This window comes from Sorex araneus, chromosome X (genome assembly GCF_027595985.1).
Source record: "Sorex araneus isolate mSorAra2 chromosome X, mSorAra2.pri, whole genome shotgun sequence".
Taxonomy (NCBI): Eukaryota; Metazoa; Chordata; class Mammalia; order Eulipotyphla; family Soricidae; genus Sorex; species Sorex araneus.
Window position 1 is genome coordinate 160,326,897 of NC_073313.1, and position 23,683 is coordinate 160,350,579.

A 23,683-nucleotide genomic window follows, 5' to 3' on the forward strand; every position below is an offset into this window, starting at 1 on the left:
AGGGCATGAAGGAGGGAGGAAGGGAAGGAGAGGTAGAGAGGGAAGGAGGAAAGAGAGGGAGGGAAGGAGGGAGGAGAGGAATGAAGGACGGGGAGGAAGGGAGGAAGGAAAGGAGGGAAGGAAGGAAGGGAAGGAAGAAGGAAGGAAGGAAGGAAGGGAGGGATGGAGAGAGGGAAGGAAGGAAGGGAACGAAGAAAGGAAGGAAAGGAAGGAAGGAAGGAAGGAAGGAAGGAAGGAAGGAAGGAAGAGAAGGAGGAAAGGAAGGAAGGAAGAAAGGAAGAGAAGGAAGGAAGGAAGGAAGGAAGGAAGGAAGGAAGGAAGGAAGGAAGGAAGGAAGGAAGGGAGGGAGGGAGGGAGGGAGGGAGGGAGGGAAGGAAGGAAGGGAAGGAAGAAAGAGAAGGAAGGAAGGAAGAAAGGAAGAGAAGGAAGGAAGGAAGGAAGAGAAGGAAGGAAGGAAGGAAGGAAAGGAAGGAAGGAAGGAAGGAAGGAAAGGAAGGAAGGAAGGAAGGAAGGAAGGAAGGAAGGAAGGAAGGAAGGAAGGAAGGAAGGAAGGAAGGAAGGAAGGGGAAAGGAAGGCGGGAAGGAAGGCACGGAGGAAGAAGAGGCTTTGCAGGTCCTGCAGAGAAATGAGCCACATTGAGACCCTTTCTGTACCAGTCACTAACCACTTCCCGACAGAAGCCGAGATGCCGGGAAAAAAGATCGCGGTGATTGGAGCAGGGGTCAGCGGCCTGGGGGCTCTCAAGAGCTGCCTGGAGGAGGGGCTGGAGCCCACATGCTTTGAGGAGAGCAGTGACATCGGTGGCCTGTGGCGGTATGAGGTAGGTGTGAGCGCGGCTACGTCCACACCTAGCCAAGAGGGCACGCTGATGCCTTCTCATGGAGGGGGGAGATACTGCATGCAAACAGGGTTGGTGTGAGTGGAGGGGGGAGGTACTGCATGCAAACAGGGTTGGTGTGAATAGAGTGGGGAGGTACTGCATGCAAACAGGGTTGGTGTGAGTGGAGGGGGAGGTACTGCATGCAAACAGGGTTGGTGTGAACGGAGTGGGGAGGTACTACATGCAAACAGGGATGGTGTGAGTGGAGGGGGGAGGTACTGCATGCAAACAGGGTTGGTGTGAACGGAGTGGGGAGGTACTGCATGCAAACAGGGATGGTGTGAGTGGAGTGGGAAGGTACTGCATGCAAACAGGGATGGTGTGAATGGAGTGGGGAGGTACTGCATGCAAACAGGGATGGTGTGAATGGAGTGGGGAGGTACTGCATGCAAACAGGGATGGTGTGAATGGAGTGGGGAGGTACTGAATGCCGTGTAGGAGTCTGGTTGTAAGATGAGGCTAAGAATGTGTGTCTTGGGATTCAATCAATCACATCTATGAAACACTGTCTACAGTGGCATGTGGTAAAGTGCTAACATACCCATCGTGTACATGAATAGATGGAAGGATGGCTGGGTGGATGGATGGAAGGATGGATGGATGGGTGCATGGATGGAGGAATGGTTGGATGGATAGATGGATGGTTGAAGGGTGGATGGGTGGAAGGAGAGATGGATGGAAGCATTGGGATGAAAGAATTGATGGGTAGATGGAAGAATGGATGGATGGAGCTAGAGCAATAGTACAGTGGGCAGGGCATTTGCCTTGTATATGACCAACCTGGTTTTGATCCCTGACATCCCATATGGTTTCCTGAGCTCTTCCAGAGTGACCCCTGAGCACAGAGTGAGGAATAAGCCCTAATAATGAAGACTCCCTGGTGTGAACCTCCCCCCCAAAAAAAAGAATGAATGGATAGATGGAAGGATGGATGAATGGATAGATAGAGGAGGATGGATGGGAAGATGGATGGGTGGGTGGGAGGATTGGTGGATGGGTGGAATGATGGATGGATAGATGGAAGGATAGAAGAATGGATGGATAGGTGGATAGATGGGTGGATGGGAATGATAAATGGGTGGATGATGGAAAGATGGATGGATGGGTGGATGATGGAGGGATGGATGGATAGGTAGAAGGATGGATGGATGGATGGGTGGGTGGAAGGATGGATGGATAGATAGGAGGATGGACAGGAGGACAGATGGGTGAGTGGGAGGATAGGTGGATGGGTGAAATGATGGATGGATAGATGGAAAGATAGAAGAATGGATGGATAGGTGGATAGATGGGTGGATGGGATGGATAAATGGGTGGATGATGGAAAGATGGATGGATGGGTGGATGATGGAGGGATGGATGGATAGGTGGAAGGATGGATGGATGGGTGGATGGATGGGTGGAAGGATGGGTGGGTAGAAGGATGGATGGGCAAATGGATGGACAGATGGAAGGATAGGTGGATAGATGGAAGGATAGATGGATAGATGGATGGATGGATGGGTGGGTGGAAGGATGGATGGGTGGAAGGATGGACAGATGGGTGGATATATAAAAGGCCGGGTGGATAGATGGAAGATGGACGAATAGAGGGGTGGATAAGTCAATTCCAGAGGGACACAAGAGCACTGAGGGGCAGAGCCTACAGGGGTGGACCCGAGAACAGAGGCGCATCCTTCTGAATGACAAGGACAGCCCCTTGTCCTTGCCCTCAGAGCTGCTCTTGGAAGCCGTGCACTTGCGTGACTTCCCTCCTGTGACTAAGGGCAGGATGCCCCACTTTCTTGGGAGAACTTTGCCTGCGTGCCCCTCCCCTTGTTGTTTTTTATTCTTTTCATTTGTTTTTATGGAATCATGTGAGGTAGAGCGTTACAGAGCTGTTCGTGGTTGGGTTTTGGTCGTACGGAGTTCCAACACCTGTCCCTTCGCTAGGGCCCATTACCCAGCACCAGTGTCCCCAGGTTCCCTCCCATCACCCCCCCACTCCCTGCCCCCTGCCTCTATGGCAGACACCTCCCCCCCCATATATATGGGCTGGAGCGATAGCACAGTGGTTGGGTGGGCGTTCGCCTTTCACGTAGCTGACCCGTGTTCGATTTCTCCGCCACTCTCGGAGAGCCCGGCAAGCTACCGAGAGTATCCCGCCCACACGGCAGAGCCTGGCAAGCTCCCCGTGCTTATTGGATATGCCAAAAACAGTCACAATAAGTCTCTCAATGAGAGACGTTACTGGTGCCCGCTCGAACAAATCGATGAGCAACGGGATGACAGTGATGCATATATGTATATGTATATATATGTATGTATATATATCGCTCTCTCATTCTGCAGTGCAGATACTGAGAGGTTATCATATGCCTCCCTTTACCCCTTTCAACACTTAGTTCTCTCTCTCTCTCTTTTTTTTTTTTTGCTTTTTGGGTCCCACCCAGTGATGCTCAGGGGTTCCTCCTGGCTCTGCACTCAGGAATCACTCCTGGCAGTGCTCGGGGAACCCTGTGGGATACCGGGGATCAAACCCGGGCCGACCACGCGCAAGGCCAACGCCCTCCCCGCTGTGCTATGGCTCCGGCCCCCATCACCCAGTTCTCACCCAGAGTCATCATTCCCGACCGTCCTCGTCCTTGCAGGAGAGCCTGGAGAGCAGCCGGCCCAGCATCTACCGCTCGGCCACGAGCAACACGTCCAAGGAGATGATGGCCTTCAGCGACTTCCCCTTCCCCGCCTCCTGCCCCAACTACATGCACAACACCAAGCTCATGGCCTACCTGCACTCCTACGCGGCCCACTTCCACCTCCGCCCGCACATCCGCTTCCTGGTGGGCACCAGGGGCTGCGACCCGGGGGGAGGGCGGGGGGGCACGGCTCACCCCAGGGTGGAGTGTGGGGCTGGGGGAGACCATGGCTGGGAACCCACCTGACAGCTAAAACCTCAAAGGCTTCCTGGGTCGCCTCTCTCTGTCTCTCTCCCTCTCTCCCTCCCTCTCCCTCTCCCTCCCTCTCCCTCCCTCTCCCTCCCTCTCTCTCTCCCTCACTCCCTCTCCCTCTCCCTCTCTTCTTCTCTCTCTCCCTCTCTCTCCCTCCCTCTCTCCCTCTCCCTCTCTCTCCATCTCCCTCTCTCCATCTCTCCCTCTCTCCCTCCCTCTCTTCCTGTCCCTCTCTCCCTCTCCCTCTCCCTCTCTCCCTCTCCCTCACTCCCTCCCCCTCTCTTCTTCTTTCTCTCCCTCTCTCTCATACCCTCTCTCCCTGTCCCTCTCTCCCTCTCCCTCACTTCCTCTCCCTCTCTCCCTCTCTCTCTCCCCCACTCTCTCTCCCTCTCTCTCCTTCTCTCTCTCTGTCTCCCCTCTCTCTCCTCCCCCTCCCCCTCTCCCATGTGGGGGAGAGGGGTTTGGGCCACACCCAGCAATGCTCGGGAATCACTCCTGGCAGTGCTCGGGGATCAAACTCGGGTCAGCCACATCCAAGGCAAGTGCCCCACTGCTCTCCGGGCTCTGGCCCCAGTGGCTTCTCTTTGGGACCCTCTTTCTCCCACCCCTGTGCAGGGGTGAGCCCCGGGGCTGGGCAGGTAGGTGGCTGGGGCGTGGGCGGGCTCCCGACCGGCCCTTTTCCCAGGCCAAGGTACGCAGCGTGCGGCGCCGGCCCGACTTCTCCAGCTCGGGCCAGTGGGACGTGGTGGTGGAGGTGGAGGGGGAGCAGGAGCGGCACGTGTTTGACGGGGTCATGGTGTGCACGGGCCTCTACACGCACCCCGCGATGCCCCTGCAGAGCTTCCCAGGTACGCCCCGGGAGTGAGCTCGGTGCTGGCGGGGGGAGCCGGGTGGGGAGAAGGCTGAGAGGGCGCAAAGGGGGTGGCACCGGGTTGGGGCATGTGCTGCCGTGGGGGGGCGGTCCCTGCGGGGGGACGGAGGAGACTAGGGGTCGTTCGTGCTAAGCTGCCGTTTCCTTTTGACTTTAGGTCCCAAGAGTGAGGTGGGATTGCTGGGTACTCATGACCTGGCGAATGGATTTGGGTAGAGATCTCTTTCTCTCTCACACACACATGCACATGCACACACATATACACACATGCACACGCTCATGCACACATATGTATATGTGTACAGACACGCACATGCACACATATGCACGTGTGTACAGACACGCACATGCACATGTGCACACATACGCATGTGTACACATGTACACACATATGTACACACATGCATACACACATATGCACACACGCACAGGCACATGTGCACACATGGACACATACTCACGTGCACACATGCACATGTGTACACACATATACACACATGCATACACATGCACACACGCACATGTGCACACACATGCACACATATGCACATGCACCCGCACACATGCATACACATGCACACACACATGCTTATGTATGCACACGGACTCATCTGGGTAGCAGTGGGACCAGCCATGGCGTCCCGCAGGGCTGAAGTCCAGTCTGAGCCTCAGGTCCTGGGCGGGGCTGAAGTCCAGGCTTAGCCGGGAGCCTCTCCAAGGCCCCTGCAGGAGGCAGAGGAGGGAGGGAAGGACCAAAGGTCCTGTGGTCGGCGCCCAGGGCCCAGGTCTATCCCCACCGTGGCCCACAGCCCCCATCCGTGGAACTGGACACCGGTGAGGGGGGGTCTGGGGAGCGGCCACTCAGCCCACGGTGGTCTCCACCCGCAGGGATCTCGAGGTTCCAGGGCCAGTACTTCCACAGCAAGGAGTACAAGACCCCCGACAAGTTCCGGGGCAAGAGAATCCTGGTGGTCGGCGTCGGGAACTCGGGGGTGGACCTGGCCATCGAGCTCAGCCACGTGGCCGAACAGGTGGGCTCCCCCGCAGCTTCTCTGCCCCGGGGGTCTGAGACCCAGTGGGCGGGGGGGGGGGTGCCGCTGACGGCTCAGGGTCCGGGGCGGGACCCCGAGACCATCTCCCGTCCCACTCCCGTCCCCGGCACTTCCAAGGAGAGCTGTCAGGCCCAGCTTCCCGCTCGGACCCTGGGAGCCCCGGGCCGCCCGCCACAGCCCACCCCGGGTCGCCCCTCAGGTGTTCCTCAGCACCCGGCGGGGCTCGTGGATCTGGAACCGCGTGTGGGACAACGGGATGCCCATGGACACAGTGCTCTTCACACGCTTCAACAACACGCTCGGCTGCGTCTCCCCCAACCGCCTGGTCAACTACTGGATGGAGAGGAAGCTCAACCGGCGCTTCAGCCACCGCGACTACGGCCTGCTGCCCCGGCACAGGTAGGGGGGACAGGGGCCACTGCCCCGGCACAGGTGGGGGACAGACAGGGGGCCGCTGCCCAAGCACGGCTCAGTGGGGTGGACAGAGGATCTGCTGTCTAGGCATAGATCAGGGGGGGACGGGGGCCACTGTCCAGGCACAGGTCAGGGGGGACACGGGGCCACTGTCCAGGCACAGGTCAGGGGGGACAGGGGGGCCGCTGTCCAGGCACAGGTCAATGGAGTGGACAGAGGGTCACTGCCCAGCACAGCTCAGTGGGGTGGACAGAGGACCTGCTGCCCAGGCACACGTGGTGGGACACGGGGCCACTGCCCAGGCACAGATCAGGGGGGACAGGGGGCCGCTGTCCAGGCATAGGTCAGCGGGGACAGGAGGCCACTGTCCAGGCATAGGTCAGGGGGGACAGAGGGTCGCTGCCCAGCACAGGTCAATGGAGTGGACAGAGGGTCACTGCCCAACACAGCTCAGTGGGGTGGACATAGGACCTGCTGCCCAGGCAGAGGTCAGGGGGGACAGGGGGCCACTGTCCAGACACAGGTGGGGGGGCAGGGGGCCGCTGCCCAGGCACAGGTCAATGGAGTGGACAGAGGGCCACTGCCCAGGCACGGTTCAAGTGGGGTGGACAGAGGACCTGCTGCCCAGGCACAGGTGGGGGGACAGAGGGTCACTGCCCAGCACAGGTCAATGGAGTGGACAGAGTCGCGGCCCAGCACAGCTCCGTGGGGTGGACAGAGGGCCCGCTGCCCACCCGCCCTTCTTGGGCTCAGCTGTCACAGGACTCGAGGCCGTGGGCACTTTTCCTCTCTGGGGGAGTTGGCTCTGTCTAGCAGTGCTCAGGGACTGCTCCTGGCTCTGTGCTCACTTTTCTCAGTGGTGCTCCGGGGAGCTGTGTAGAGTGGGGACTCCTGCTCACGGCAAACCTGTATCCCTCTCCCTCCCCCCCACCCCTTCTTCAAGTCCCTCTGTCTCCCTCCCCCTCCTTCTGTCTCCCCTTTCCGCTCTCCCTCTCTCTTTCCCTCTCTCTCTCTCCCTCTCTTTCTTTTTCCCCTCTCTCTCCCTCTCTCCCTTTTTCTCCCTCCCTCCCTCCCTCCCTCCCTCCCTCTCTCTCTCCCTCTCCCTCCTTCTGTCTTCCCCTTCCTCTCTCCCTCTCTCTTTCCCTCTCCCTCTCTCCCTCTCTCCCTCTCTTTCTTTTTCTCTCTCTCCCTCTCTCCCTCTTTCTCCCTCCCTCCCTCTCTCTTCCTCTCCCTCCTTCTGTCTCCCCTTTCCTCTCTCCCTCTCTCTTTCCCTCTCCCTCTCTTTCTTTTTCCCTCTCTCCCTCCCTCCCTCTCTCTCTCCCTCTCCCTCCTTCTGTCTCCCCTTTCCTCTCTCCCTCTCTCTTTCCCTCTCCCTCTCTCCCTCTTTCTTTTTCCCTCTCTCTCCCTCTCTCCCTCTTTCTCCCTCCCTCCCTTTCTCTCTCTCTCCCTCTCCCTCCTTCTGTCTCCCCTTTCCTCTCTCCCTCTCTCTTTCCCTCTCCGTCTCTCTCCCTCTCTTTCTTTTTCCCTCTCTCCCTCTCTCCCTCCCTCTCCCTCCCTCCCTCTCTCTCCGTCCTGTCCCCTCTCTCACTCTCTTTCCCTCCCTCCCCATCTGTCTCCACCCCACGCGCCCCTTCTGTCTGTCCAGTGCTCTGAGGTCCAAACAGGCAGCCACACGCAGGGCTGGTCTCCGGGGCCGGTGACGGCCTCGGGGTCTGGGCAGGAGTGAGCTGGCAGGTGGCCAGGCAGTGCCCGCGCTGACCCAGAGCGCCCTTCTCCCCCCACTCGGAGCCCAGGTCAGCGCCGCCCCCTCCCCCGCCCCGCGGTGACCCCTGCCCTCCCGCCCCCCCAGGTTCCTGAGCCACCAGGCCACCATGAGCGACGAGCTCCCGAACCACATCATCTCGGGCCGGGTCCTGATGAAGGCCAACGTGCGCGCCTTCTCGGAGACCTCGGCCACCTTCGCGGACGGCACGGAGGAGCCCGTGGACGTGGTGGTCTTCGCCACGGGGTACACGCTCTCCTTCCCCTTTCTGGAGAAGGACGCCCGGGTGCTGGACAGCGACCACACCATGTTCAAGTTCGTCTTCCCGCCCCAGCTGGAGCGGCCGACCTTGGCCTTCATCGGCATCCTGCAGCCCGTGGGCGCCACCATCCCCACGTCGGAGCTGCAGAGCCGCTGGGCGGCCCGAGTCTTCAGGGGTACGATGGCGGCAACGCGCTGGCTCGGGCCCCTGGGAAAAGGGACACCCCCCCCCGTCAGCGTCACCCCCAAACCCCCCCCGCCCGACTCAGACATGCGCCCTCTTGCCTAGGTGTGGCCAGGTTGCCTTCGGAGCAGGCGATGATGGATGACATCAGGAAGACGAGGGAAATATTCGAGAAGGAGTAAGGCTCCCGCGTGCCCTGAGGGAAGTGGACCCCTGGGGGCGGGTCCGGGAACCCCCCCCCCCCCCGGGAAAGCACAACCAAGGGAGGTCACATCACAGGGGTCCAAGTTCATCACCCGACCTTTAGCTCCAAGGGGAAATTCTGGTTTGTTTGTTTGTTTGTTTTTGCTTTTTGGGTCACACCCGGCGATGCATAGGGGTTCCTCCTGGCTCTGCACTCAGGAATTACTCCTGGCGGTGCTCAGGGGACCCTATGGGATGCTGGGAATCAAACCTGGGTCGACCGAGTGCAAGGCAAATGCCCTACCCGCTGTGCTATCGCTCCAGCCCCCTTGTTTTCTTTTTTTTTTTTAATTCTAAGGTACAAGAATTTCTTTTGTTTTTAATTTTTTTAATTTTTTAAATGAATCACCGTGAGGTACAGTTACAGACTTACAAACTTCCGTGCTTACGTTCCAGTAATACGATGATCGAGTACCCATCCCTCCACCAGTGCCCATTCTCCACCACCAATATTCCCAGTATCCCTCCCATCCCCCCCTTTCCCCCCTCCCCCCGCCTCTGTGGCAGTTGTTTTTTTTCTTCTTGGGTCACACCCGGCGATGCTCAGGGATTCCGCCTGGCTCATGCACTCAGGAATCACTCCTGGTGGTGCTCAGGGGATCCTATAGGATGCCGGGAATCGAACCCGGGTCGGCCACGTGCAAGGCCAACGCCCTCCCCGCTGTGCTATCGCTCCAGCCCCACCAGGGGAAAGTTCTGGACGAGGGAGATGTCAGGTGTCTCGTGCGGATGAGAGAGGAAGCGAAGGGCCGTTTCCGTCTTTTCAGACGTGGGCAGAGTAAGACGTGAGAGGTGGCTTGGCCAATCACAGCGGAATCAGACTCAAACACAGGCGGGGACGTCTCCAAGGATTGTGCCAAAACCTTCTTAGAGGAAATGGGCTTCCCCCCACCCCAGCGGGGTCCTGACTAAACACCCCCCCCCCCGACTCAGCAAATGCGATGGAAGCTCTGGAGGGTGAATGTCGTGGGCCGTCAGCCCAGATCCAAGGCTCCGACCAGCAACGGAGCTACCCCGGCTCTTTGGCGTAAGGTGGGCCAGGAAGGCGCCCCTGTGATGCTCACAATCACTCGAGACCCCGGTGCATCGTCGGGTGTGACCCAAAGAACAAACAACCACAATGACGACGTCGACGACAAAACCAGTGCAGGGCCGAAATACGGGATGTGGCTAAGAGAAGAGATGGCTCAGAAGACCAGAGTTTGGGACCAGAGTGATAGCACAGTGGGGAGGGCATTTGCCTTGCACATGGCCGACCCAAGTTCAATCCCCGGCATCCCATATGATCCCCCAAGCACCGCCAGGAGTAATTCCTGAGTGTTGGACCAGGAGTAATTCCTGAGCATCACTAGGTGTGACCCAAAAGGCAAAAAAAAAAAAAAAAAAGAAGACCAGAGTCTTCTGCAACCCACCTGCCATCGCCCAAGTGGAAGACATGGGCAGAGGAGACGGGGGAGCGGTGATGGAGCCCACCCGGGCCATGGACAGGGGCAGGCCATGAGGAAACCATTCGTCTCCTCTCTTGCTGCTTCGAAGGAGCAAGGTTGTTTGTTCTTTGGGTCCCACCCAGCAATGCTCAGGGGTTCCTCCTGGCTCTGCACTCAGGAATCACCCCTGGCAGTGCTCGGGGGACCCTATGGGATGCTAGGAATCGAACCCGGGTCGGCCGCGTGCAAGGCCAACGCCCTCCCCGCTGTGCTCTCGCTCCCGCCCCTGCACTGGGGTTTTTGTTTGGGGTGTGACCTCTCCTCGATTTGGGAAATTGGTCACCAGGCCTTTTGACCTATGAGAGATTGTGGTGGGGGAGGGGCAGTCACCTAGCTGGGCTTGGGGGGTTGCATTTGATTTTCAGGGGGTCTCGAGTGATTGTGAGCATCACAGGGGCGCCTTCCTGGCCCACCTTACGCCAAAGAGCCGGGGTAGCTCCGTTGCTGGTCGGAGCCTTGGATCTGGGCGAAACGTACCACGACATTCGCCCTCCAGAGCTTCTATCGGTATTTGCTGAGTCGGGGGGGGGGGTCAGTCAGGACCCCGCTGGGGTGGGGGAAAGCCCTGATTCCAAATTCTTGCTTCTGGGCTTCTGGGTTCTCTTCCCCCTGCAGATCCGCACCCCCCCTTCCACGTTCCAGCCAGCGCCGAGCGGTTGCCCCCCCCCTCTCACGTCCCACCCCCTCGTCTGCTCTCAGGTACCTGGACAATCCTCGGGACTCACGCCGTGTGCAGTACGTGGAGTACATGGATGAGGTCGCCTCCGAGATCGGGGTGAAGCCCAGCCTGCTCTCCCTCTGCCTGGGGGACCCCAAGCTGGCGTGGGAGGTTTACTTTGGACCGTGCACGCCTTACCAGTACCGCCTCCAGGGCCCCGGGAAGTGGGCGGGCGCCCGGGAAGCCATCCTCGGCCAGCGGGAACGGATCATCAAGCCCATGAGGACCCGCACCCTCTCGGGCGGCGACCAGCCCTCCTCCTCCTCCGGGTCGTTCTGGCTCGCGAGTCTCTGTGCCGTTCTTCTTCTCTTCGTTCTCGCTGTAGGCATCCTCCGAGAATAACCCTCCTACTAGCATCAGCACCACGTTAGGGCTCCCTGGGGGGCGTTGCTAATTAAGAGGCTGACTGGGGTGCGTGCTGATCCCTTGGTTCCGATTAGAATGCAGCAGACCAGCTAACAACCCCGAACGTTCTTCTGCACACTTCTTTGGGGCGGTGGAAGATTGGGAGATGCCCCCCACCCACTCCCGTTCTTCTGCACACTTCTTTGGGGCGGTGGGAGATCCCTCCCACCCACTCCCATTCTTCTGCACACTTCTTTGGGGCAGTGGGAGATCCCTCCCACCCACTCCCGTTCTTCTGCACACTTCTTTGGGGCGGTGGGAGATTCCCCCCCCAACTCCCCGCTGACAGAGATTTCAGCCGGGGTGATTTGGGGGAAAGCTTGCTTGAAGGGTGTCCGCAGACGCTCTCTTACACTGCATGTTCTTGGTGATATCAGGGTCTCCCGGGCCTCCCCGCACAGGACTCTCACAGTCTGTCAGCTCTCTGCCTCTAAAATGTAGGCCGGGGAAAAAGCACCGCTCCTGATCTTTCTAGAAAGTTAACCCTGAATGGAAGTCTTCCAAAAACCCTTGTCATTAGGATCACGTTCTACGGAATCACAGAGGTCAGCTAGAAAGTTATTTCTGATATTATTAAGATGTTTCTAATACTATTTTTTTTGGGGGGGTTGGTGGTGAGGTATGGAAGGTCCCACAGAGAGGAAAAGATGAAATAATAAAATCAAGAAACAAACATCATTTTTTTGGGTTCTGAAGAGTATTAAAAATAGATGGGATATATATATACACAGTGGAATATCACTCAGCTACAAAAAGGGATGAAGTCCTGCCAAGACAGATGGGCCACGATGCTTTGAGAAATACACATCAGAAGGAGGAAGACCCAAGTTAGCATGGACTATGACGGCAGGAGAGGGTGCACACTGGCACCCCCCGATGCTCTAGCTGCCAGGGAAGAGAGAAGGGGGAAAAAACAGTACTGAAAGCCTTTAGAAATGAAAACCCTAGGGCTGGAGCGATAGCACAGTGGGGAGGGCATTTGCCTTGTACGTGGCCAACCCGGGTTCGATTCCCAGCATCCCATAGGGTTCTTTGAGCACCGCCAGGAGTGATTCCTGAGTGCAGAGCCAGGAGGAACCCCTGAGCATCGCCGGGTGTGACCCAAAAAGCAACAGAAAGAAAGAAAGAAAGAAAGAAAGAAAGAAAGAAAGAAAGAAAGAAAGAAAGAAAGAAAGAAAGAAAGAAAGAAAGAAAGAAAGAAAGAAAGAAAACCCTAAAACGTGGTGATGGGAATCAAGCCTAAACGTAACACTTCTGGGAATCATCGGGAAACAGGTTAACCTCTCTGTGTGACCCAACAAAGGCAAATTCTCACCATACAAGATCAAACTGGGGTTGGAGCGATAGTACAGTAGGTACGACATTTGCCTTGCACACGGCCAACCCGGGTTCGATTCCCAGCATCCCATAGGGTCCCCTGAGCACCACCAGGAGTAATTCCTGAGTGCAGAGCCAGGAGTGACCTCTGTGCATCGCTGGGTGTGACCTAAAAAGCAAAAAAAAAAAAAAAATGAAAGATGGGGCTGGAGCCATAGCACAGCAGGTAGGGTGTTTGCCTTGCTTGCAGCCAACCCAGGTTCGATTCCCAGCATTCTACATGGTCCCCTGAGCACCAGGAGTAATTCCTGAGAGTAGAGCCAGGAGTAACCACTGAGCATCACCAGTGTGACCCAAAAAAGCAAAAAAAAAAAAAAAAAAAAGCAAAAAACCAAAACCAAACAAACAAAAAAGCCCAGGACTGAGAGTACAGTGTTTGACACACAGCTGGCTTTTGGCTAAATCTTGGGCAAATTCGAGATGGTTGTATGTGACTGGGTATTTCCAGCAGCACCCGGGAGCTGGCCCCGAAGCTCAGCGCTTCATGTACAAAGGTCCTGTGGCAGGCAGCAGCTGACGCTTCTCTCTGCACACACCGTTTGAATCCAGAGTCTAGCTTGTGTAACTGCGGCCCGGAACTCTCACGGCCTGCTCACAAGTGCCGCAATACACGTCTTCAAATGGCTCCCAAGGTCCTAGCCAAGTTGGAAGGGAATTTCTCCTCCAGAGAAGGCCCCCGGGGCCAAGCCACACCTGCTATAGAAGAAACCAGTTCCTTTGATACTTTTGAGTCATTAAAACAAGGAGCCGGAGTATCCATTGCAAACCTTTTAATCCCCTTATTAGTTTCTGAACATCAATGTAAGTGGATATGTTCATTAGTTCTACGGGTAATTAAGACGCAAAGTGGTGTCTTGATGGGGAATATCCTGCCTCCGCATACCTGAGATCTTATTTACCTGGAACTGCACGAACCACTGTGCTCGCTCGCTGATCACAAGTCTTTATTGAACGTTTGCAGTTCATCCGAGGCAGGGTTCAGCAGAAGAGGGCACCAGCGGACAGGAAGGGGTTGGTAAATGCCCGCAAATCCAGATAGGCACAAGTAGATCCCTCTCTATCTCAGTTTCTACAGAGACTGAGGAGGTGGGGGGAAGGAAAGGAAATCTTGGTTTTGGTTTTTTTCTTTTCAGCATAACCCCTGTGGTGCTCAGGGCTGACCCCTGGCTCTGCATTCAGTGATCCCTCCTGGCAGTGCTCGGGGGACCACATGGGATGCTGGGGCTCAGCCCCAGTCGGCTCGTGTGCAAGGTCAATGCCCTCCCTGCCATGCAGTTGCTCTGGAGAAAGAAAATGCTCTTGTGAGGAACTGCTTTTGGGTTCTCGGGGGCCGAGAAGCTCTCCCCCACTCCCCTCCGCTCCGTCTCCCCTGCCCCAGCAAGCAGGCACACTGAAGAGTCAGCTGAGAGTTCACAGGCCTGTTTTTTGTTTGTTTGTTTGTTTCTGTTTTTTGTTTTTTGCCTGTGTCTGTGAGAGCCTACAAGCTCACGCTGGCCTGTAACTGCACACTCACACTGAAGGCAGTACACGGTCTGCCTGTAACTGCACATGCACACTGATGGTGCACGGTCTGCCTGTAACTGCACACACACACTGAAGTCGGTACACGGTCTGCCTGTAACTGCACACACACACTGAAGTCGGTACACGGTCTGCCTGTAACTGCACATGCACACTGATGGTGCACGGTCTGCCTGTAACTGCACACTCACACTGAAGGCGGTACACGGTCTGCCTATAACTGCACACACACACTGAAGGTGGTACAGTGGTCTGCCTGTAACTGCACACTCACACTGAAGGCGGTACACGGTCTGCCTATAACTGCACACACACACTGAAGGCGGTACACAGTCTGCCTGTAACTACACACGCACACTGAAGTCGGTACACGATCTGCCTGTAACTGCACACACACACACACACTGATGGTGCACAGTCTACCTGTAACTGCACACGCACACTGATGGTACACGGTCTGCCTGTAACTGCACACACACACTGAAGTCGGTACACGATCTGCCTGTAACTGCACACACACACTGATGGTGCACGGTCTGCCTGTAACTGCGCACGCACACTGAAGTCGGTACACGATCTGCCTGTAACTGCACACACACACTGATGGTGCACGGTCTGCCTGTAACTGCGCACGCACACTGAAGTCGGTACACAATCTTCCTGTAACTGCACACACACACTGATGGTGCACGGTCTGCCTGTAACTGCGCACGCACACCGACAGCATTGCAGTCTCTCTGCTAACACATTTGTGAATGTGGCTGAGGGACAGCACGTGTTTCTGCTCAGCACATCGTCACGGCACCGCATTGCTTTCTGGACTCACGGCACAACATCAGGTGTCCCTGTCCCTCCTCTCCCAGGCTCCCAAGCTCCTGTCCAAGGGATCCACCTGCTGTGTCTCACCTGGTTTCCTTTGTGTCCAGACTGGGCTCAAACACTGACCAGCTTAGATAGCGAAGGGACCAGGATGACAGTCATAGCTGGGAAGGGTCACGCTGGACAAGAACTGAGGGTTCAAAGTAGGTAAAGGGATATTCCTGATAACCTCTTAGTATCTGTGTTGCAAACCACAGTGCCCAGAAGGGTGGTGAGAAAAAGAGAGTGAGAGAGAGAAGGCGGGGGGGAGAGAGAGAAGAAAAGCGCCTACCATAGAGGCAGGCTTGGTTTGGGGGTGATTTGGGGGTGATGGGAGAGAACCCGGGGACACTGGTGCTGGGAAATGTGCCCTGGTGGAGGGACGGGTGTTGGGACACTGTGTGACTGAAACCTAATCACAAACAGCTTTGTAAGGGTCTGTCACAGTGACTCAATAAAAAAAATTAAAAAAGAAAAAACAAAACCAAAAAACTAACCTGCTTAAATCCAGCCACTCTTACTCTCGCTTTGGACAAATGCCCTTTTTTTTCTAAAGCAGGGGTCTCTCCCGGCAATGCTCTGGCCCCGAGGGGCTCGGGGACCATGGGGTCCACACCCAGTAGTGGTTGAATGACAAATATTCCTCTCCCCCCACCCCCAAGTCAGCTTTCCTTGAGGTATCCAGTGTAGACGGTGTTGAAATGGCAGTGCAGTGACGCCAATGCCTTGCTAACAGCTGCCTTTTTTATTTTTGCAGTTTTTTGGTTTGTTTGGGGGCCACACCCAATGCTGGTCAGGGCTTAGACCTGGCTCTGTGATCAGGGGTCACTCCTGGTGGTCTTGGGGACCTCACAGGGGGGCGGGGATTGAACTGGGTCGGCAGCACGCAAGGGAAGCGCCCTCCCTATGGTGCAATCGCTCTGGCCCTGACAACTGTCCTTTAAGGGCAAAACATCGAGACTTCCACGAAAGGGGAGAAACACAGACGCTTTTTATTGGCTTTCAACAAAATGATTCTGTTCCATGTGATAGATACGCTTATCACTACAGTGAGTAAAGCCCCACATAAGTCACGAAATCGCTGGACGTGTTTCATCATGGAAGCCCCCTGCTTGCCCTGCAGATGAGACTCTTTTTTTTTTTTCCTTTCTGGGTCACCCGCGGAGATGCACAGGGGTTACTCCTGCCTCTGCACTCAGGAATCACTCCTGGCAGTGCTTGGGGGAGGGGGGAACCATATAGGATGCTGGGAATGGAACCCAGGTCGACTGCATGCCAAGCAAACGCCCTCCCCGCTATATTATCGCTCCAGCCCCTCCGAAGAGACTCTGGCTTCAAACCCATTTCATCCTCCTCCGAGGCTCCTTTGCAAACCCGGGCGCCAGGCGCAGTGACGGAAGCAGGAAAGACGCCGGGGCAAGTCCTCAAGGGAGACCTGGACCATTTTTGGGTGAGTAGGGAGTGAGTTTCAGCCACACAGCCCTCACCAGATGGAGGCTCGAACACACACACGCACGCACGCACGCACGCACGCACGCACGCACGCACGCACGCACACCCGGCAGTTCCAAGTGCCAGCTCCATCCAGGAACCGTGAACAATCTTATTAGCGTCGACTTCCAGGACACGTTCCTTGTCAAGACAAACAGGGATCATTAGACCTTGAGCTACAAGACAGGAAGTGGAGGGGTGAGGGCTGGCCCCAGGGTGGGGTGTGGGTGGGCTGGGGGGGGGAGGGCTGGGGGAGGGTTCCTTGCTCGCTGCAAGTCTTCCCTTGGCTCCTGGCACCCTGGTGCCTCCATGAAGTCTTGTGGGGCCGGGAAGAGGGCCCCAGTAAGCTCTGAATGTGAGGGGGGCCTGCGAGGGGGGCATCATGGAGGGGGCAGAGTATTCTGCCAAGCAGGGGGCGTCATTGTCCGGTGCTTGGTGTTTACCTGTGAGATCACAGACCCCTGGCAAGAATCTTAATCCCCGGGCACACGGTGACGTAGAAAAAGGTCTGCTCTTTTTTCATGCGTGTGCGTGTGTGTATGTGTGTGTGCATATGTGTATTGTGTGCATGTATGTATGCGTGTGTGCATGTGTGTAGGCGTGTGTGCGTGTGTGCATGTGTGTATGAGTGTGTGTGCAGATACTCTTATGTGTGTGCTTGTGCTCACGCGTGCATGTGTGCGTGTTCATGTGTGTATTTGTGTGCATGCATGTGCACACATGTGTGTGCATGTGTGCAGGTGTGCTGTGCATGTGTGTATGCATGTATGTGCATGTGCGCGTGCACTTGTGTCTGTGCTCTTGTGTGTGCATGTGTGTACATGTGTGTGCTTGTTTGCATGCACTTGTGTATGTGCGTGCGCTTGTGTGTGCATATGTGTGTGTGCATGCGCTTGTGTGTGTGCGTGTGTGTGCATGTGTTTTGTTGGGGCCATACCCAACGGTGCTCAGGGCCTCCCCCTGGCTGTGTGCTCATGGGGGTCACTCCCAGGCGGTGCTGTGGGGCCCCCCTGCATCCGAAGCCTGAACTCAGTCCATTGTGCTCTCTCTGCCGCCCCCGTGTTCCCGTCACTCTGGAAAGCCACCGCCCTGTGTGTCAGAGGGTTTCATGCCTCATACCCAGGGAGTTTCCTCAGGCGCCTCTGCCACCCACTCTGCCGTGCCAAGGATGAGAACATTTTCCTGCTTTTGCTCCCCCCCGCCCCCACCTAGCGACTCACGGGAACACACATGCCTCATCATCCATGAGTTCATTTTGGGTCCAAGCACTTGTCCCGGCCCACACAGTAATGAAGCGGGTCTTCTGTTTGCTACAGAGGTACGTGGAGGGTCATGAGTGACCAGAACTGGACACAGCCCCCGTCTCAGCATTGCCTGGCGGGCTCCAGGCTGCTGACCCCCCCAACCCATCTCAGCGATTCCTGGCTGTCTGTCCCCCCCCTCCCAGAGCGTGCACGGCGGGAAGGATGTCCCCCAGGCCACACGCCGTGGGGCAGAGCCACCAGCATCTGGCCTGGCTCGGGGACACGGTCTTAGGGTGTCCTTCGGCTGGGAATGGGCTTGGCTCACTGAGGTTCTTCCTGCTGCAGACGCTGGGCTGGCCCATCTGCACGGAGCAGACAGCAGGTGGCCCTGCTTTTTTGAGAAAGAAAATGAGTATTTTTACCGAATAATGCCACGAATTTCTGGCTGCGGATTCGGTGGCGTCCGCCGTGAGAATCGGAGAGACTGTGAGAGTCTGTGAGAGCCGGTGACAGGGAGCCAGGCTGGGCCCCCCCCCCAACACCGTTATCCCACCCCCACCCCCGTCTGGGAATGTGAATCTATGGGTTTCACAAGAGTGCCCCCTGCCACCGTGAAAAGCAATTCTGACCGGCTGGGCTGGGCCCCCGCAGAGTCCAGCAAAAGCTGTTAGACAATTTTTTTAAAAAAACTAAATGAGGGGGACAGAGCAATAGCACAGCAAATAGGGCATTTGCCTTGCACGCGGCCGACCTGGGTTTGATCCCCGGCATCCCATAGGGTCCCCCAAGCACCGCCAGGAGTAATTCCTGAGTGCAAAGCCAGGAGTAACCCCTGAGCATCGCTGGGTGTGACCCAAAAAGCAAAAAATAAATAAATAAATAAATAAATAAAATAAAAAAACAAAAAATAAATGAGGGAGGACTGGAGCGATAGCACAGCGGGTAGGGTGTTTGCCTTGCACGCGGCCGACCCAGGTTCGATTCCCAGCATCCCATATGGTCCTCCGAGCATTGCCAGGAGTAATTCCTGAGTGCAGAGCCAGGAGTAACCCCTGTGCATTGCCGGGTGTGACCTAAAAAGAAAAAAAAAATTAAATGAGGGGCTGGAGCCATAGCACAGTGGGGAGGGCATTTGCCTTGCACGTGGCTGACCTGGGTTCGATCCCCGGCATCCCATAGGGTCCCCCGAGCACCGCCAGGAGTGATTCCTGAGTGCAGAGCCAGGAGTAACCCCTGTGCATCGCCGGGTGTGACCCAAAAAGGAAAAAAAATTAAATGAAATTTAAAAAAGAGCAAATCCAAGTCAAGTCTCAACAGGGAAGAAAGAAGTGGGGAGGGGCATTAGGAAAAGTCCGTCTGGAGCGGGGGCTCTCTGCAGTCTTGCTGGCAGAGTGGATGCCCCCGGTCCACTAAACAGCCACATCTCCCCCCCCCCCAACCCCCCACCCCCGCCAGGGGGACAGCCGCAGGAGGCGAATACGCCAGGCGGAGCTGGGTACACCTTTGCCATCACCTGACCCCAGCCGCTCTTCGCCAGCTGGCGGGACGGGGACAGGCACTGTCACGGATGGGAAGGTCGTTCCCTCCCCAACGCCCGCACAGTGGGGACAGGAGTGAGTCAGGACAGCTGATCCCAACTTGGAGCAGCACAGCTGAGAAGGTCCGGGGAACTGGAGAGGGGGCTGGCAGCGCCACCTGCTGGCAGGTCTGGGGACACGGGCGGACGGGGCTGGTCCTGTGAGTCTCAAGGGACAAATCCCCGACAGTGGAGACCCACTCCACTCGGGCCTGCGGAGGGCACAGTGTTCCCGAACCACTGTCGTCCAGATCAGGAACGGCTACCTTCGCTGCCCTGGGCTCGGGGGGACAAATGTCCAGGTGTGGCACAGCAGGCTGGCGGGGACAGCCCTCCCCAGAGCCATCTGATGGGCAACCTCGAAGGGCTCCCCTCCAAACAGCGGGTTTTCATTTTGGTTTGTTTGGGGGGTGCAGAGGGAGGCGCTGGGGGTTGCACCTGAGCCTCCTGTCGCAAGTCTGACCTCTGCATCTTGGTCCTTTCGCCAGCCCATCGGCAGGTTGGGTTTTATGTGTGTGTGTGTGGGGGGGGGGTGTTTTGTTTTGGGGGCCACACCTGGTAGGGCTGGGGGCTACTCCCAGCTCTGTGCTCAGGAGTCATCCCAGAGGCACTGCACCCACATGCCACACCTGTGCCCAGCCTGGTCATTCTCTTGGTCTTTCTCTGTTAGCAAACCCCCGGGGGCCGGGAGGCCTCATGTAGGGTGGTGGTTCGGGGCGTTCTCGGTGGGTGCCTCATGAGGGCTGGGGCAGCAAACAAGGCGTTTCTGTAAGGGGTCACTGTCACTGTCACCCCGTTGCTCATCGATTTGTTCGAGCGGGCACCAGTAACGTCTCTCATTGAGACTTACTGTTACTGTGTTTGGCATATCCAATACGAACGGGGAGCTTGCCAGGCTCTGCCATGCGGGCTCGATATTCTCGGTAGCTTGCCGGGCTCTCCGAGAGGGGCGGAGGAATCGAACTCGGGTCGGCCGCGTGAAAGGCGAACGCCCAACCGCTGTGCTATCGCTCCGGGTTTCCTATCACTGCGGTATTTTGCTTGTCTCCTGTGAGGTCAACCTGCTTTTTTTTTTTCCTTTCAATTTCAATTTAATTTTTTTTATTTTATAAAGTAGTTCACAATATTTGATTACATGTAATATTCGAACACCACCATGACACCTTCCCACCACCATATTTCGGATGTTTCCATCCCGAACCCCAACCCCTGCCTCAAAGCAGAACCAAAATAATATATTTTGTATTGTTTGTTAAGAAAAAGCGCTGGGGGGCTGGAGCAATAGCACAGCAGGTAGGGCGTTTGCCTTGTACGCGGCCGACCCGGGTTTGATTTCCAGCATCCCATATGGTCCCCTGAGCACCGCCGGGGGTGGTTCCTGAGTGCAGAGCCAGGAGTAACCCCTGTGCATCGCCAGGTGTGACCCCAAAAAAAAAAAAAAAAAGCGCTGAAAATGCTACAAAAATTTTTCCTTAGAGGAAAGAGTGTGAAGATTGTTGTATTTCACCAAAGGGCCATTAAGCCCTTTTATAAGAGATGACTCACATGTTAAAGGCCTTGTGTGCCTACATACATATATCACTGTACCACTGTTGTCCCGTTGCTCGTCGATTTGCTCGAGTGGGCGCCAGTCACATCTCCATTCGTCCCTGTCGCGTTCAGACTCAGGGAAATGAGGCCCATTATTGTTACTGTTTTTGCTATATTGTATATGCCACGGATAGCTTGCCAGGCTCTGCCGTGCAAGACATATATAGATATATATGCATATATATATATATATCTCACTATAACTGTATCACTGTCATCCTGTTGTTCATCGATTTGCTTGGGCAGGCACCAGTAACATCTGCATTCATCCCAGCCCTGAGATTTTAGCAGCCTTTCCTTACTCATCCTTCCCAATGGTGCCATGTTGGAGGCTCTTTCAGGGTCAGGGGAATGAGACCCGTTGTTACTGTTTTTGGCATATTAAATATGCCATGGGTAGCTTGCCAGGCTCTGCCGTGCAAGACATGTATATATATCGATTTGTTCGAGCGGGTACCAGTAACGTCTCTCATTGAGAGACTTATTGTTACTGTTTTTGGCATATCCAATATGCATGGGGAGCTTGCCAGGCTCTGCTGTGCGGGAGCGACAGCACAGCGGTTGGGCTTTCGCCTTTCACGAGGCCGACCCGTGTTCGATTCCTCCGCCCCTCTTGGAGAGCTGGCAAGCTACCGAGAGAATGTATACATATATATACACATATATATATATGTATATATATATATCAATATCACTGTATCACTGTCATCCCATTGCTCATCGATTTGCTCAAGTGGGCACCAGATAACATGAGACTTGTTAATGTTTTTGGCATATTGAATATGCCACAGGGAGCTTGCCAGGCTCTGCTGTGTGGGCAAGATACTCTCGGTAGCTTGCCGGGCTCTCCGAGAGGGGCGGAGGAATCAAACTCAGGTCAGCCGCGTGAAAGGCGAATGCCCTACCCGCTGAGCTATCGCTCCAGCCCATATATATATATCTGTATAAATATATTTCCCTCTAAGATTGGTTGCCTCCTACTTTGAACCCCATCAAATGGGGTGCACTACTCCTGGAGTTTGGGTGGTGTGAGGTGTGAGATGTCCAGGAGTACGTCCACTTCTAGGTGAGGCTCAGCCCGAGCGTGTGGAGAGTGGCCGTGAACCTGGTGGCGGTTGAGTTCCGGAGGTTTTGGCTGCGGGGCTGGGTCCCTTGGGGCGGGGAGGGGTCTCACCCACTCCCCCTCCAGGGCGCCCCGAGAGAAACAGCCTGGCGCGGAGTCTAGCGGCATGGTTATCGTGTCGTGTCATGCTCCCTGCCGGAAGAAGGACGTGTGACTCCAGTCAGCCTGCTCTGGAGCCTTCTCACCTCCCTCCTCCGACACAAGGAGCCCCTCAGCGTGAAGGCAGACGCCCAGGGACACCCCAGTTAATTGCTCGAGGGGAGGCTGAGGAAAGGAGATTTTCTACACGGAGAGGAATCCTTCCAGGGCGCGTGAATCCAGAGGTAAACGCTAGGGATAAGCAGCTCCCAGCCCTTGGACCAAATCAGACAAAAAATAAAATTTCACCTCAGACTTAGGGGACGTGATTTATCACCACTGAAATGAGGATGGATTTAGAGAGACAGAGCTTGATAAAGCTCAATACCCTCTTTTTTTTTTTTTTTTTTTTTGCTTTTTGGGTCACACCCAGTGATGCACAGGGGTTACTCCTGGCTCTGCACTCAGGAATTACTCCTAGAAATGCTCAGGGGACCATATGGGATGCTGGGAATCGAACCCGGGTCGGCAGCATGCAAGGCAAATGCCCTCCCCGCTGTGCTATAGCTCCAGCCCCTTAAAAGGGTATTGAGGGGCTGGAGCAATAGCACAGCGGGGAGGGCATTTGCCTTGCACGAGGCCGACCCAGGTTCGATTCCTCCTGTCCCTCTCGGAGAGCCCAGTAAACTACTGAGTATCCTGCCCACGCGGCAGAGCCTGGCAAGCTCCCCGTGGCGTATTCAATATGCCAAAACAGTCACAACAAGTCTCACCATGGAGACATTACTGGTGCCCACTCGAGCAAATCAATGAGCAACGGGACGACAGTGCTACTTTTTTTTTTTTTGCTTTTTTTTTGGGGGGGTCACACCCATCGATGCACAGGGTTCCTCCTGGCTCTGCACTCAGGAATCACCCCTGGCGGTGCTCAGGGGACCCTATGGGATGCTGGGAATCGAACCTGGGTCGGCCACGTGCAAGGCAAACGTCCTCCCCGCTGTGCTACTGCTCCAGCCCCACGACAGTGCTACTCACTTAAGACGTTTTGAACTGTGGCAAAGTAAACCAAATCGAGAAGGTTTGATTAGAAAAGCAATGAAAGGGTAAAATGACTGAGGGGCAGGCTTTGATTCCAGGGCTGGTACTGCCCTTCTGCTCCTGGGTCTGGAGTTTCCGACCTTTTACACTTCTTTTTCATTCAAAAGCACCGCCCCACCCCTGTCGGTGCAGTAACAAGCCTCCAGAACCTTCTTTTACAGGCTTTAAAACGCATTAACCAAAGGTTTTTCTTTTTTAAATGGTAAATACTACCTTTATTTAAAAAAGTTATACATGCTAGAAAAAAGCATAAATGATACATGTAAACAATCATTTACCAAATACTTCTTTTCTTCTCCTTGTGGCGGTGCGAGTGACCGTTAAATGTAAACACAAAAGTTGTTAAACATTTCTGGAGCGGGGTGAGCAAGATTCTTACTCTGACTGCGGTTAAAGTCTTACTCAAAGATACATATTTTTTTCCCTCTTTTTCCTTTTACTTTGGGTCATGCCTGGCGGTGCTCAGGAGTGACTCCTGGCGGTGCTGGGGGGAACAACACGGGATGGCGGGGACCGAAACGG

General features: G+C 55.7%; 1 protein-coding gene across 2 annotated transcripts; it reads left to right on the top strand.

The window, feature by feature from the left end:
* The first annotated feature begins 479 nt into the window (after nt 1-479).
* LOC101547604 (flavin-containing monooxygenase 5-like) lies at nt 480-16,573 on the top strand. 2 transcript variants are annotated; one of them, XM_055122118.1, is made up of 9 exons: nt 480-821; nt 3,512-3,700; nt 4,494-4,656; nt 5,568-5,710; nt 5,931-6,130; nt 7,995-8,344; nt 8,458-8,530; nt 10,782-11,121; nt 16,274-16,573. In XM_055122118.1, the coding sequence occupies exons 1-9, from the start codon at nt 627-629 to the stop codon at nt 16,424-16,426; spliced, it is 1,806 nt and encodes a 601-aa protein (XP_054978093.1). In that variant the 5' UTR covers nt 480-626; the 3' UTR covers nt 16,427-16,573. The 2 variants fall into 2 exon arrangements, with proteins under 2 accessions (XP_054978093.1, XP_004613928.2); XM_004613871.2 differs by lacking the exon at nt 16,274-16,573 and having other exon boundaries at nt 484-821; nt 10,782-14,526.
* Nucleotides 16,574-23,683: the final 7,110 nt, after the last annotated feature.